At 38.7% G+C, this 14,434-nt stretch overlaps 1 protein-coding gene across 4 annotated transcripts in view; it reads right to left on the bottom strand.

The window, feature by feature from the left end:
- Nucleotides 1–14,434, bottom strand: part of gish (casein kinase I gish) — a 156,739-nt gene that overhangs the window by 99,996 nt on the left and 42,309 nt on the right. For all 4 annotated transcript variants that reach the window (XM_076175652.1, XM_076175654.1, XM_076175653.1 and 1 more), the window contains exon 3: nt 4,426–4,498. In XM_076175652.1, coding sequence (XP_076031767.1) covers nt 4,426–4,498 — 73 coding nt within the window. The remainder of the gene's footprint in view (nt 1–4,425; nt 4,499–14,434) is intronic.

Genomic DNA, 14,434 nt, shown 5'->3' with positions numbered 1-14,434 from the left:
TATGAAGGAATGATTGTGCCAACGGCACTGTACGGGGCAGAAACATAGAACATAAGAGAGGAAGAGAGAAGGAGTTTGAATATGTTTGAGATGAAATGTCTGAGAAGTATGATAGGGATTACTGGGCAAGATAGAGTGAGAAATGAGGAGGTAAGGAGGAGAACAGTGGTGGAAAGGGAGCTGGGAGATAGGGTTGATGAAAGAGTATTAGGATGGTTTGGACACATGGAAAGAATGAGTGAAGAAAGATTAGTAAAAAAGGTGTGGAAGGCAGAGGTGGAAGGAGTGAATATGAGGGGGCATCCTAGGGTGAGATGGATGGATGGGGTGAAAGGGGCATTACAAAAGAGAGGAATGTCTGTTGAGGAAGGATGGGAGAGGACAGAAGATAGAGGTAAATAGAGAGGGGTTGTGTATGGATGATGCTGTGATGCATGAGGGGGAGTGGGTGGGTGTTGGGGGTGAGGAAGTATGTATGAGAAAAATTTGATGCAGCCCGAAGGGATTTCTCCCCATCTTCTCCTTTTCTGCATGGGGGGACAGAGAGGGGGGGGTCGCCGAGTTTATGAAGCGGCCTTACTGTGGATGTACCGTGTCTTTAGACACTGCTTCTGACCCAGGGCAGTGGACAGGATGCAGGGATGACCCTTCATCCAGGAGGTGCCAAGATAGGGAGGAGGGAGGAGGGTGGAGGGGAGTGGAATTTGTAGGGAATGGAATGGGAGTTGTTTCTATGCCTATTCTTTTTGGCTAACCCCCCCCCATGTAAGGGGGAAAAAGCCGTTGGTATATGTATGTATTAAACAACTGTTAAAGAAATATATGGTTAAGTTCCTCTACAAGTAAAAACGATGAACACTTTCTTTTTCTAATAAACTGGTAATACTATCAAAATCTAGGACTGAAGTATAAACATTAATAAAAGTAATTTTAAATAAACCAATTAAGTCAGAATAGATTCTTAGCTGACTCAGTTGAAGACCAAAACCCTATCAGTTTTGGGGAATTTGGGCACATCCTTCAGCAAAACAAAATCATCCAGCACAATGATGACAATAATTGCCTCAAGTTTCACCACATGGAAACAGTCCTTGGGCCCTTCTACACATCTCTCTGGGATGAAAATTGGGCTGTTATCGGTGTTGCATTAGTGTGGGACAGTTTCTATGTCACTAACAGTAGTAAACAGAAGGAAGCAGTCCCTATTTGTTAGCACTCCTTATTCGAAAGGGTGGAGAAAATACAGTTACAATTGACAGGGAAAGATCTTGGGCCCAGTTTGGAAACAGTGTGTTAGCCCCTCAGGTGGTGTTGACAGCTTCTAAAGATAAGTGGCAAGGAGACGATTCTCTATGATGTCCATTTTGCAGAGCCACCATATGTAAGTACCCGCTAATGATCCTTCACCCAGCATAACCTATACAGATTTTTAAAAGTACATATCTGGGAACGAGGGTTAATCTGAAATTGACAACTAGAAGCAATAACACTTTATTCTATGACCATGCAATTTCATTCAGCTAGGGAAACTCCCTATAGGTAGTCAAACGGTTGAGAGAGCATCTTATCCCCCTTTAGTCTGATGGCTACTAGTATCCTTTTCCAAATTGAACAAAAATCATACAATCCATCTGGTTTACAAAGGTAAGAGCATACTGATCACTGTCACCCACATAATCACACATGGCTACAAAGGGTTGATTAGTCGAGTTCAAACAAGTCAATTCATCTACGTGGTTAGAAGAATAATAGATGCAGCTGGATTTTTCTTTTGTGATTACTAAAATATTAAATCTGAGGTGTAAACAACTTCATATTTCAATAATATGGTATCATATACATTACAGGTATATATGTGTGTGTATATATATATATATATATATATATATATATATATATATATATATATATACATAAATATATATATATATATATATATAAATATATATATATATATACACACACACACACACACACACAGCTTGAACTGGTCACTCTTAGAAGGATGATGTTAAGAACAGTCTGGAATGGAAGAACCAGCATCTAAATTATATTTGTGTTCAGTCTGGGAGAGGAGTGGGGAACAGGGGGTGGGGGGGGGGGAATCTGGCCATCTGCTCATTCCTCTTCTCCCTAATACAAAGTTCTTTGCCCACAGTGGAAGGGTAAATAAAGCCAGTGGCGGAACTGGCCTGTCTGGCACCCTGGGAGAACCTCTTCTCCCTACCCCCATGCCCTAATGAAAATACATTTCAAACCAACACAAACTTTATTGTTATCTTGACAATATAACAAGATGGTGAGTCACATACAGCCCATATGTTCACAGACTAACAGATCATCTAAACCAATTACTTGGGCAACCGACAGCTTTATGATTGTGCTTGTTGAGTAATTTCTCTTATCTGAGGTTAAATGCATAGTCTGGATAGCTCAGCTCAATACAATACTAAAGAAATATAGGAGGTACTCCCCCCACCACCACCACACCCCACCACCACCACCACCACCACCACCACCACCACCAAATGTTGCCCTGGGCAACTACCTTTATCCTTCCCACCTACCTCCACCACTGAATTCAGGAAAACTAGATCAAATCATCATTTCACACTAATCTATACCCAGAAGCTTGGCAGAAAAAAGCTTTACATGCATATAAATCACAATAGCTTTATACATTGGCTCCCTCCACTTGCTCCTCAAAAATCTGCTCTTCACTGCCCTCAACAATCTCCTTCTAGACCCGTACCTCATTTACCATAACTCTCTACTCACCCCATCAAGCATTTTCTACTGATCCATGAATGACAAACACATCTTTCCTCCATTCCTGAACTTTTCACATACCTTATATTGTGTGCTTTTCTCAAGCCGTCCCTCTTCTTCCCCTACTTTCTTCTGTCTTGCCTTTATTCAATATTCTTAAATTGGCTTTACCTGGCATGTTTAACTGGCTTATTCCTTTAATTCTTTCACTTTCAATCACTTCCCTTTCCTGATGGGTATCACAAATCTTTCCTCACCTTCCTGCAGTTTTTACAAATAATCCTTTCCCTCCTATAAAAATTTCTAGTTTCTTTGTCAAACCCCAGCAGGCTTACTCCCTGTGGCATTTCCACTAATTTATCTTCCTCATTCCTATCTAATGTTTTTCCTATTTCCTTATACCATTTATAGATGTATTACTTTTACTTCTTCATTCCCTACATTCCATGGAAAGTTTTCAAATTTCTTTCCCCATGCTGCCACCCTATCTACCTTTTACAAAACAACTGTACTATTCTTCAAACTATTTCCATCTCTTCTAACATTTATCCTCCAACTGATGATATTTACTTTTATGTGGTGGTCCTACAAGTTGGTTGTTAGAGAATCATCTTCCTGCCATCCACCTTGAAAACCCATCATCATCACCCTCACTTCCATACGGAGGTGTAATCCCAATGTGCCAAGATATGGTCTCTAAACTGAGCCCAAGCTCTCTGAACTTCAACTGTATTTTCTCACTCTTTTCACCTAGGGGCAACTGACAATTTACAACTGCTCACCCTCTACCTACTAATATAACCCATACTAATAGAACGAACATTTCATTAGTATTTCCTGAAGAGATTGGGAAGAGCTACGAACCAGTGCCAGCTACTGTGGAGCTGAATGTTTCCAGTCAACGAAATTAAAGGCAACAAATATTATTTAATTTTTTGTCTTTAAACCTGTTAATAATGTACATACAGCTTTTCCTTTTCCTTTACTAGTTTCCATACCTCATCCCACCATTAACTTCATTGTCATTTTGCCTCAATATCTTACTATACACCTGTCAAATTCTAAGACCCCATTTTTAACTCTTCCCACCAAATTCCAATATTCTTGCCATTTCCACTTTTGATTTTTCTCCAGTTTTCTTTAATTCTTTATTCGTGCCCTTACATCACCTTGTCTTTGATTTTTTGTTCATATCTTTGCCTCACCTTCTCTCACGTGCTTTTGTCATTTTCCTTCTACTGTACTCTGTGCAACCAACTACATTTGCCAGATTTCTAATTTTGCTTCCACTATTCAATAACTTGACATTCACACATTCAACCTCTTCACTGCATTTATATCCAACATTCTTAAGTTTTGTGTCCACCAGAATGCACTCCAAGAATAATCCTGTACTTCCACTACTTTGTACCTCATATACATATGAAATAACCTCTTTTTAAAGACATAATATTTGGCCTTTTCCAGACACAACTGTGATATCAAGACTCCTCTTAGCTTTTAATCTATCTTCTACATCAAACTTGTCATTCCTGCTACTCTTTACTATCCTCACAGTTTTCCACAATTAAAAATTGTTTTCTGACCAATCTGGCCGCAACTATACATACATTCATAAAGTCTTTAACACATGTTGAAAAGTTATTTTACACTCACCTCCTACAGCCTCCAACATCCGATAAAACCTGTACTCTAAGTGTAGCTGGGGGGCTTTGGCTTTCATGGGCTCCTGTAAGTGGAAAAAAAAAGTTATGTATTAATATTTTGATTCTAAATTAATAAATATATAAATTATTCCAGTTCTAATCCAAGGTCAAAATATTTAATACCTTTCTAAACCATGGTCTAAATTTCTTTCACAGTTTCAACCTGTTTTGGAGTGGCATCATATACCTTTATTTTGCCTTTTACTGGACAAGGTTTTAGAGACAAGGCCAGTACTTTCACAACCATTTATTGGTTAAAATATTTCTTGATTAGCTGTTTGAGGGTGGAGTATTTTGGTATATCAGTCAATCCCTCCAGAGCTGAAACAATGGGAACCCCTGACCAAGAGGTACGTGACCTTATCTCTCCTTAACAAGGTGTGGCCAAGTCAGTGCACAACCACCCAGCATCTATGCAAATATCATTCATTGTACCTCCAATCTTTGTAGATGGTACCTTTGACCCCTGCCACATTGCCTGCATTAAAGATACTGCATCAAGTCACAGCACCTCCACAGCAGGACCCCACATCCAAAGCTGATCTACTCCCATTCACTCAAAAATTTATGGACCAGACAAGAAAATCCATTCTGGCTGTGTCCCTCTTTGCAAATATCAATGTAACCTAATTAATTCTGCTTCTTAATGTTGACATCATTGTTCAAAATTACTTTGAGTTTGCTTTCTTGCATTTGTCTTATCTTGCCTTACTGTAATGTGTTCCTCTTTTCGCACTGTAACAACACATTTTTGTCTACTGCCTCTTGTTAGCATTTTTCAATTCCTAAGTACTAATATCACTTTTCCCCCCACAACTTTCAGGTCTCCAAAATCTTGTTAAAATTCTAGTTTTCCTTTCACAAACATGTACTCCCCATGAGCCCCACGTAACCCTAGCCAAGCCATACCCAGAAAACCCAATATTTCTTTCTTGACTAACTTAAGGGCCATTCAAGAAGCTATTGCCAGTTACCTGGAAGTGAAGGGTCTTCTCCTTAGAAACAAGCATAAATCATTATCTCCATCGCATAACCAATAACTGGGATAGATTTTCAGTTGAAGCAATTCATTGTAAGAGTTCAAACTTTTTAAATTCACTTTGGATAAAATACCTGAGCATTGTCTTTAGACTAAACTTACTATGAAACAAAAGGTTTCTGGTAGACATGTTTTATACTTTTGTAATTCATAACGGGTAAAACAGAAATAAGAAACCACACCAACAAGGAAGATAAAACTTTGTCATTGCAAACTTTACACAAGTACTTTCAAGAAGTGGATCAGAATGACAAGGGAAAGTTACAGAAAAATAAAAGAATAGTCACAAAGTTTAAGCTTAAAAGCTAAGCCAGAGGAATTACCAAAGACACTGGGTTGTTATTCAAACAACTCATAAGAGAAAGAGAGAGAGAGAGAGAGAGAGAGAGACAAACTGAGAGAAAAAGAGAGAGAGAGAGAGAGAGAGAGAGAGAGAGAGAGAGAGAGAGAGAGAGAGAGAGAGAGAGAGAGAGAGAGAGAGAGAGAGAGAGAGAGAGAGAGAATGTAAGAGAAGGAAGCAGGGAATGAAAGGGAGGGTGGAGAAGGAGGAGGAGGAGGAGGAGGAGGAGGAGGAGGAGGAGGAGGAGGAGAGAGGGCAGGGGAGAGGGGATGAAAGAGATGTGAATATAGGAGAGAGGGAACAGGAAAAATAAAGAATGATAAGAGAGAGAGAAAAAGGGGTGAGGAGAGAGGGAAAGGGAGAAATAGAAAAAAAAGAGGGAGAGAGGGGGGCGAGGATGAGAGGGAGAGAGAGGGGGGTGAGGATAAGAGGGAGAGAGAGAGAGGGGGGGCGAGGATGAGAGGGTGAGAGATAGGGGAAGGGAGATTGTGAAAGAGAAAGAAGAGAGGAGAGGAAGAGAGGAAAAGAAGAAGAGAGGAAAGAGGAAGAGAGGAAGAGAGAAAAAAAAGAGAGGAAAAGAGGGGGAAAATACAAATCACCTGGGAAAGCAACTGCATGAATTAAATCTGGTATCCGCTCTCCCGCCTCCCCCCCCCCTCAATATTTCCACATAAAACCTTTTTTGTTCCGACAAAAGAGGAACCACGATCCAGAGACTCTCTTGTTGTCATACATTCCCCCGCGGGCGGTATGCCAGCCAGCCAACCAGCCAGCAGGTTAGGTCGTGTTAGGGCAATCGCCACCTTCACCATTGACCTTCGTGCTAACAATCACACGCTGTGTGTCGCTATGTAACCAGCACGATTTCAGTCATTCACAGTGTCCATTAAAACTGATCAGCTAATACTATTTTCATTTTGTGATTAGCAAGAAAGAGAATGAGAAGGGAGGAGAGTGTGCAGGGAGAGAGAGAGAGAGAAGCGGGGAGTGAGGTGAAAAAGAGGTCAGGGGCAAATGGAGAAGAGTGAAGAGAGTGGTGAGACAGGAGTGAGGAGGGAGGAGTGGAGAGTGGAGAGGGGTCAGCGTATAGAGGAGAATCGTGAGGAGAAAGAACTTGGGAGAGGTGAGGGGGAAAAGAAGAGTAAGAAGATAGAAGAAGAAAAAATAACAAAATGAAGAAGAAGAGGAAAAAATAAAAAAAATAAAAAGAGGAATAGAAGAATAAGAAGATGAAGAAGAGAAGAGAAGATAAGAGGAGGAGAAGAAAAGGAGGACCAAGTGGAAAAGAAGAGGAGGAGGAGATGAGAAGGGCAGGAAAAGAAGAAGAAGAAGAAGAAGAAGAAGAAGAAGAAGAAGAAGAAGAGAGAGAATGGAAAGGGTACAGCAGAAATGAATAAATGAACAGCATAAATACATTTTCGTGCTTAAGCATTATTTAAGAGAACAATTCTGAAGAGCCAGTCCAGACAAATAACAAAACAATACCAGGTAAATACATGCAGGTTTCTTCGTATGAAATGAACAAAACAAAATTGTTGCCACAATAGTTGCCAAGGGCTATTCTGACCAAATATTCGACAATTTATACGACATTCTACTTATTTTACTGAACAAAGTTAATGCACTTTGTATATTTGTGTGTACTTATCATCAAATAATCAAAAATGTATTTCGTAGTTTGAAAATAACTATGCTGTTCATTTCAAGATGGCAACAGGACGAATGAGGGCTATCTACAAACTATGCCTCACTATGTACTCCGGAACCAAGTCTCACATTCAGACACTGCGATGACAGGGAGGGAGAGGGAGAGGGGGAGAAAGGGGGAGGGAGAGAGAGAGAGAGAGGGGGGTGGAGGAGGAGGAGAGGAGCGAGTTAAAGCTGAACGAGCAGCCAGTGTGTCGTCGCCTTGGCCATGCACGATCCCCTCCGCCAACGAATCCAACCTACGTTTCCAGAATGTCTCGGCCAATCTAAATCAACTCTGCTGCAAGAAAACCTCCTTTAGGTAACCATGGAAACCCGTGCTACTCTTTCGTGCACCGTAAATGAAGCGCTCATCGCGATGGACACCTCGTTAGCCATTTGAAGGAGTAAAATATGAATTTATTTTCAAAGACAACGAAGTAAAAAGCACGCAGGGACGCACTCGCGCGACCTTCATACGCACATACGCGCGCGCGCACACACACAAACGCGCGCGTAAACAATGTATTACCAACAATGCAGTGCGATACAAGCACATGGATAGGCCTTTGATGTAATGTGATGTTTCAAAGAACATCCGCAAATACCTGCAACATATTATATACACGTTCCATTCCACAGAATCTGGCGCGAACAGAAGAATGGAAACATTTGCATGAAAATCGATATTGGGAGATTGAATGATTACATTCACATTGTATGAATGCACTGTGGGTCATAGCCAACCTGAATATGGAATACTAATATTAATACTAATACTTCTACTACTAATAATAATGTAATAATAAAATTATAATCAATTATAAATAATAATAACAATAATAATGACAACCATAATAATTGTTGCCTCGATCTTCACTGCAGGTGAGGGTGTTAGCAGGTGGCAGGGAGATGATGATTCTCGCGAGAACCAGGTGGCAGGGAGACGATTCCCTCTGACGCCCACCTTGCAGGCGCACCACTACCAGGTATATACTCGTCGTTGATCCCGTATTGAATGCTAGCACAAATACACATTACATGCACATTAAAAATACACACACACGTGTATATATATATATATATATATATATATATATATATATATATATATATATATATATGAGTGGGAAGGATGATGAGGTAAATTCATTGTCATACATATTTCAACACACACACACATATATATATATATATATATATATATATATATATATATATAATTTTCTACACAGACAAACTGTGTCTACTTCGACAAGTGCTCAAACAGCTTTAAAGCGAAACTGCACTGAAGCAAATTATGATTAACTGGTGAGGAACAGGCATAATATGTTGGCCTGGGTAAGCACATACGTACACATGTAAGCACACACACACGCAAGCATGCGTGCGCGCGCGCACACAGCTCTTACACGGAATGGTAAATCTGACGACGATCACGAATCCAACACGTGATCCAAGACCGTGATGAACAATGTAGTGAATTACACACGCGGGCGCGCGCACGTGCCTTAAAGCTAAAAAATATTCGACGTAGTGTATTAAGATATAAAAACGTAAAATTGGCATTATTCTGCAGTGCGTAACTAAGGCATAACCTGGAATTACCCAGGGTAGAGAAATGAAAGGAAGAGGGGAGGGTGGGTTAAGGTTGATCTACGAAAAATCATAACCAACATTACTCATACTGTATAACCATTATCGCCAGTATCTACTGCGTTACCCCGGTTAGGTTTCCATACTGATAACACATATGTCACAAGTGATGCGAAGATAAACTATCTGATAATAATTCCGTAACAAGGTAAACATGCCAAGTTCGTTCCTTGATAACGCTTGGTAAATTTCTTTTGCTGATGAAATCTGTTGTGATTCAAATTCTCGCTGTTACACAGGTTCACCGTGTAGCTCCATCGAGACCCCCACCCCCACCCCCACCCTCTGTACCGCCAAGGATTTCCGTTGGACAAGTTCCCGCCAAAGCGCTTTCCAATAACGCATGGAAAACTATCATACTTTCAGTTTCCACTAACATACTGTTTTGCATTAATTTTCTGCACCCCTGACCAATCACGGCCCATTTCCAGATTTGCAAATAGGGTGACAATGCAACATATGACATGTAAACATTGTTTAGCAGTCGCTGACGAGCTACAACGATCACACTTGTGTACTTTATAAGCAAAGAAGTCTGTATATTAAATTTCCAACTTTGTGGGAATTATCCAACCAGTCAACAACGAGGTGATTTGGCGAGTGCTTGTTTAGCAATTTGGAAACTTAAAGAGGGAAAAAAAAACTCCGATTTATTTATATTAATCACCATGCATACCGGAAGTGGCAACATTCAAATAAAACAAAAAATTCAAACGGTGACGTTTATCATCACGCCAAAGTCCGTAACTTAATCTAATCTAGTGGTTTAACGAAATACCTAGCCTGTTGGAGTTTGGCAAAATGAAGTCGCTAACTACTGCAGTTAGGGCGATGGCTTGATCGTACTTTAGTAAGTTGCGGGGGTTATTTTCATATTTTTCGTTTGCCCGTTTCATACAAGGTTGAAAAAATATCTAAATATTTAAAATTTCCAATATCATATTATTCATCCATCGGAGATGCCGACGACCGTTGCTCGTTGTGTGATCGTGGGTAGTCAGTGAATTTCGTGGCAATAACTGACTAGTAACTTCGATTTTTACCACAGTTTGAAGTCCAACTTTCCCTTAATCGATGGACACCTCAATCCAGTCCAAACCTACGCAAATCACACACATTCACAAGTTAATTTTCCATATCGATGCATCAATCCCTGGAATATTTCTGAATACGATCATTACAATCTAAGTTCTACGAGCGAATTCATATCGAGGGAAAATACACAGGGCCTCACAGCTAGCCTCTTCCTGTACGTTACAAGAACACACACATACACGCACGTCGGTTGAAATGACAACGAAATTTTGAACTCCAGGAAAACTTCAAGTTTCATCGATCTCAACGAGGGAGTACCTTTGTTGTATTAACAGGGAAGGGGAAAGCTCGTGATGTAGTGGGAAGGTGAAGAAAAAGGAGGGAGGGATTACTGAGGAAAATGGAAGGAAATGAGGAAGGGGACGAACGGGCCCCGGATATTAGAAGGGGTGTAAACAAAAGAGGTGCAGAACACACAGACGAGGAAGAACAAGGAACCAGAAGTGTCAAAAGCAGAAATATAGATAATAGCAACTCAACGGAAAGAGAAGATAACTGTTTTTATGGATTTAATGAGAGGTGACAACCTCCCGACTAGTAAATCTGGAGGGGGAAAAATATGAACGAATCATGGGAGATTAGGTTTAACCAATTAACACTAGTTACCCAGAGTTGATAAACTGGAAGAACTAAATGAGAATCAAAACCTAACTAAAGAAATAGAAGCATTAAAAAGACAGTTAAAAGAAGTAAAAGATGAGAATGAGGAATTACAGAAGAATAATAGAGAGAATGAAGACTTCATGGCAAGAGAAGCACAGGCTTGGAGAAAAGTCCAAGAGAACAACAAAATTATATTTAGAGATATAGTGACACAACAGATGAAAGAACAAACTAAGGACACAGTTATTAAAGTGATGAGAGAAAAGGAGAATATAGTAAGAGACTTAGCAGACATAAAGAGATTTATTATTATATTAGGGATGGAAGAGAAGCATAATCCAAATAGGACCACAAGAGTAAAAGAGAAGGAAAAGGTAAACAAGTTATTAGAAGTAGTTCAAGAGGATGAACAAGAAACAGGGAAAGAAACTGAAGAAATATATAGGACTAGGGAAATACACTACATATAAGACCAGACCAATTATGATCAAATTCAGGTCACACACGACAGAAGAGAATATCTTAGCAAAAACAGGGAAACTAGCAGTGATCAATATAAACAGGTATGGATAAAAATAGAAATGAATAAAGAGGAAAGAGAGGATGAAAAAACAAAGACTAGAAGCTAAGAAAAAAAAAACAGCCAGAAAAGAGAAATTCTATTGGATAGTGGATATGAGAGTGAAGAAATGGTTCATAGCAGAGAAAAGCAGAAAGGAAACAGAAAACATGATGGAAGTAGCAGAAAATTAAAAGTGTCTTACACATAGCTTAATAACAGGCTTGAACAAACTGAATGATTACCTGAAGGAAAAAGAACTGGACATAATGGGAATTGTAGAGACAAAATTGAAAGGTCCACTACCACCCAACAGTGTAGGACATGGTGCATATAATTATTGGATTAGAAACAGAGGTAAAACAAGGAGGTGGAGTTATGTTCCTGACTAAGGGTTATAAATGTGAGGAATGTCACATAAGAAAAGAATAGAGTAGAGATGATTATGATGGAAGTGGAGGACAGGGATGGGAAGAGCAGGAAGTTTGTAGTAAATTATGTGCCTCCTAAAATGGCTTCGTGGGAAGAGAGAAAACAAGGATAACACTAAATAAGATAATGGAAGATAGAGGAAGAATTGTTATAATGGGTGACTTTAATTGTATGACTTTAATTGTAAAGAAATCTCCTGGGAAGAGATGACAGTAAAGGGTGGAGACGACCTATGGGGAAATATACTTGATATGATTATAGAACATACAATGATGCAATGGATACAAGAGAATACTTGGTATAGAAATGAGGAAGAACCATCGAGATTGGACCTAATAATCACATCAGAACCCAAAATAGTGGACAAGATTGAATATAAGATGCCAATAAGTAAAAGTAACCACATATTGGTTGAACTGGAACTAAGGAAAAATACATGGAAAAAAAAACGAATATAGAAAGGGAAGATTAATGTATGGAAAAACAAATTTTGATAAAATGAGAGAATTCTTCCAAAAAGCAGACTGGGAAAGGATATACAAGGAGGAAACAGTAGAAGAGAAATAGAATATTTAGACAAAAATATATAAAGGAGTTAAAAAGCATGTTCCAAGACAAAAACAAGAAAAAGGATATGTAAAGTGTTGTTACAACAAAAGATGTAGGGAGTTAAAAGACAGAAGGGAAAAAGCTTGGATAAAATGGAAAAAAGACAAAAGACCTGAAAATTTGAAAACATATACTGGTTATAGAAATGAATATGTACAAATGTGCACAGCAGAAAAGAGAAAATATGAAAAAGATATAACAGAAAAATGTAAAGATCAAACAAAACTATTTTACAGATTTGTAAACAAACTGAAAAACAAACAAGAATTAGAGAAACTACAAGGAGTTGAATACACAGAGGAAATAGAAATGGCAGAAATTATGAACAAGCATTTTAAATCAGTGTTTATGAGGGAACACATACAACCTAGAGATATCGAGTGGGAGAAAGTCTTCCCTATGAAAGAGATAGAAGTAACAAGGAATGAAATAATGAATCACTTGAGTAATCTCGATGTCAGAAAATCGCATGGACCAGATGAAATTGCAAACTGGATTTTGAGGGAATGCAGGAATGAACTAACAGACAAAATACATAGTATAATAAGCAGTTCCTTGAAAGAAGGAAAAGTTCCAGAAGATCGGAAAAGAGCAAATATAGTACCATTATATAAAGGGAGAAACAAGGAAGACCATACTAGCTATAGACTGGTCTCTCTTACAAGTACGATAGCTAAAATTTGTGAAAGAATTATCAAAATTACATGGATAAGGCGTTTGGAAAAAACAATGTACTAAATCCAAAACAATTTGGATTTAGACAAGGACGATCATGCATCAAACTTAATGTGTTTCTATTCAAAGCTAACAGATGTAATACAAGAAAGAGATGGATGGGTTGATTGTGCATTTCTAGACCTGAATTTTTTTTTTGATAAGGTGCCACATAAGAAATTGCTAAACTAGAAACTTCAGGAGGAATACAGGGCAAACTGCTGAAGTGGATGGAAGACTTCTTGCATGAAAGAAAAATGAGTGGTGATAAGAGACACTAATTGGGTTGAAGTGATTAATGGAGTTCCACAAGGAACAGTTCTGGCCCCAATAATATTTGCTATATATACTAATGGATAAAGAAATTGAAAGTTATATGAGCTTCTTTGTGGACGATGCAAAATTGTTGAAAAAAGTTAACACTGTAGGAGATAGTGAGTTGCTACAGAGTGATCTTAATAAAGTATGGGAATGGAGTAGGAAGTGGGAGATGGAGTTCAATATTAAGAAGTGTAGTATAATGGACTTTGGAAAAAGCAAAAAATGAATAGTGGGATCATATAAATTGGGAGAGGAAGAAATTAAAAAAGTAGAAAATGAGAAGGACCTGGGAGTCATTATTATGAATAATATGTCCCCTGAGAAACATATAAACAAAATTTATGGAAAAACTTATAATTTAATAAGAACAATCATAGTGGCATTTACATACCTGGATGAAGAAATGGTGAAGAAAATACTGGTAACTTTGATAGACCAAGATTGGAGTATGCAGCGACGACGTGGTCACCAAGTACAAAAAAATGGATAACAAAACTTGAAAGAATACAAAGAGCAATTACGAAATTGGCACCAACACTCTCAGAACTATCATATGAAGAGAGACTAGCAAAACTTGAGCTACAGACATTAGAGCAAAGAAGAGAGAGAGGAGACTTGATAACTATTAATAGAATCATGAAAGGCATAGAAACTACTGATAGAGAGGATCTAATAAAATGGGATAATAGAGATACAAGAGGGCACGGAAAGAAAATCAATAGTTATAAAAGAGACCTAAAAAGAACAGCTTTCCCCACAGGGTAATAGACGTTTGGAACAAGTTAGATGAGAATGTGGTGTGTGCAAAAACGATACACGAATTTAAAAACAGTCTAGATAAAAAGGGATATGAAGATGGGACACCACGAGCATAGCTCCCCTTCCCGTAAAATACAACTAGGTAA

The sequence above is a fragment of the Oratosquilla oratoria genome, chromosome 37 (assembly GCF_046742065.1).
Source record: "Oratosquilla oratoria isolate Oo_2021 chromosome 37, ASM4674206v1, whole genome shotgun sequence".
Classification (NCBI taxonomy): domain Eukaryota; kingdom Metazoa; phylum Arthropoda; class Malacostraca; order Stomatopoda; family Squillidae; genus Oratosquilla; species Oratosquilla oratoria.
Note: the sequence above shows the minus strand (reverse complement) of the source record. Positions and strands in the feature narration are given on the sequence as shown.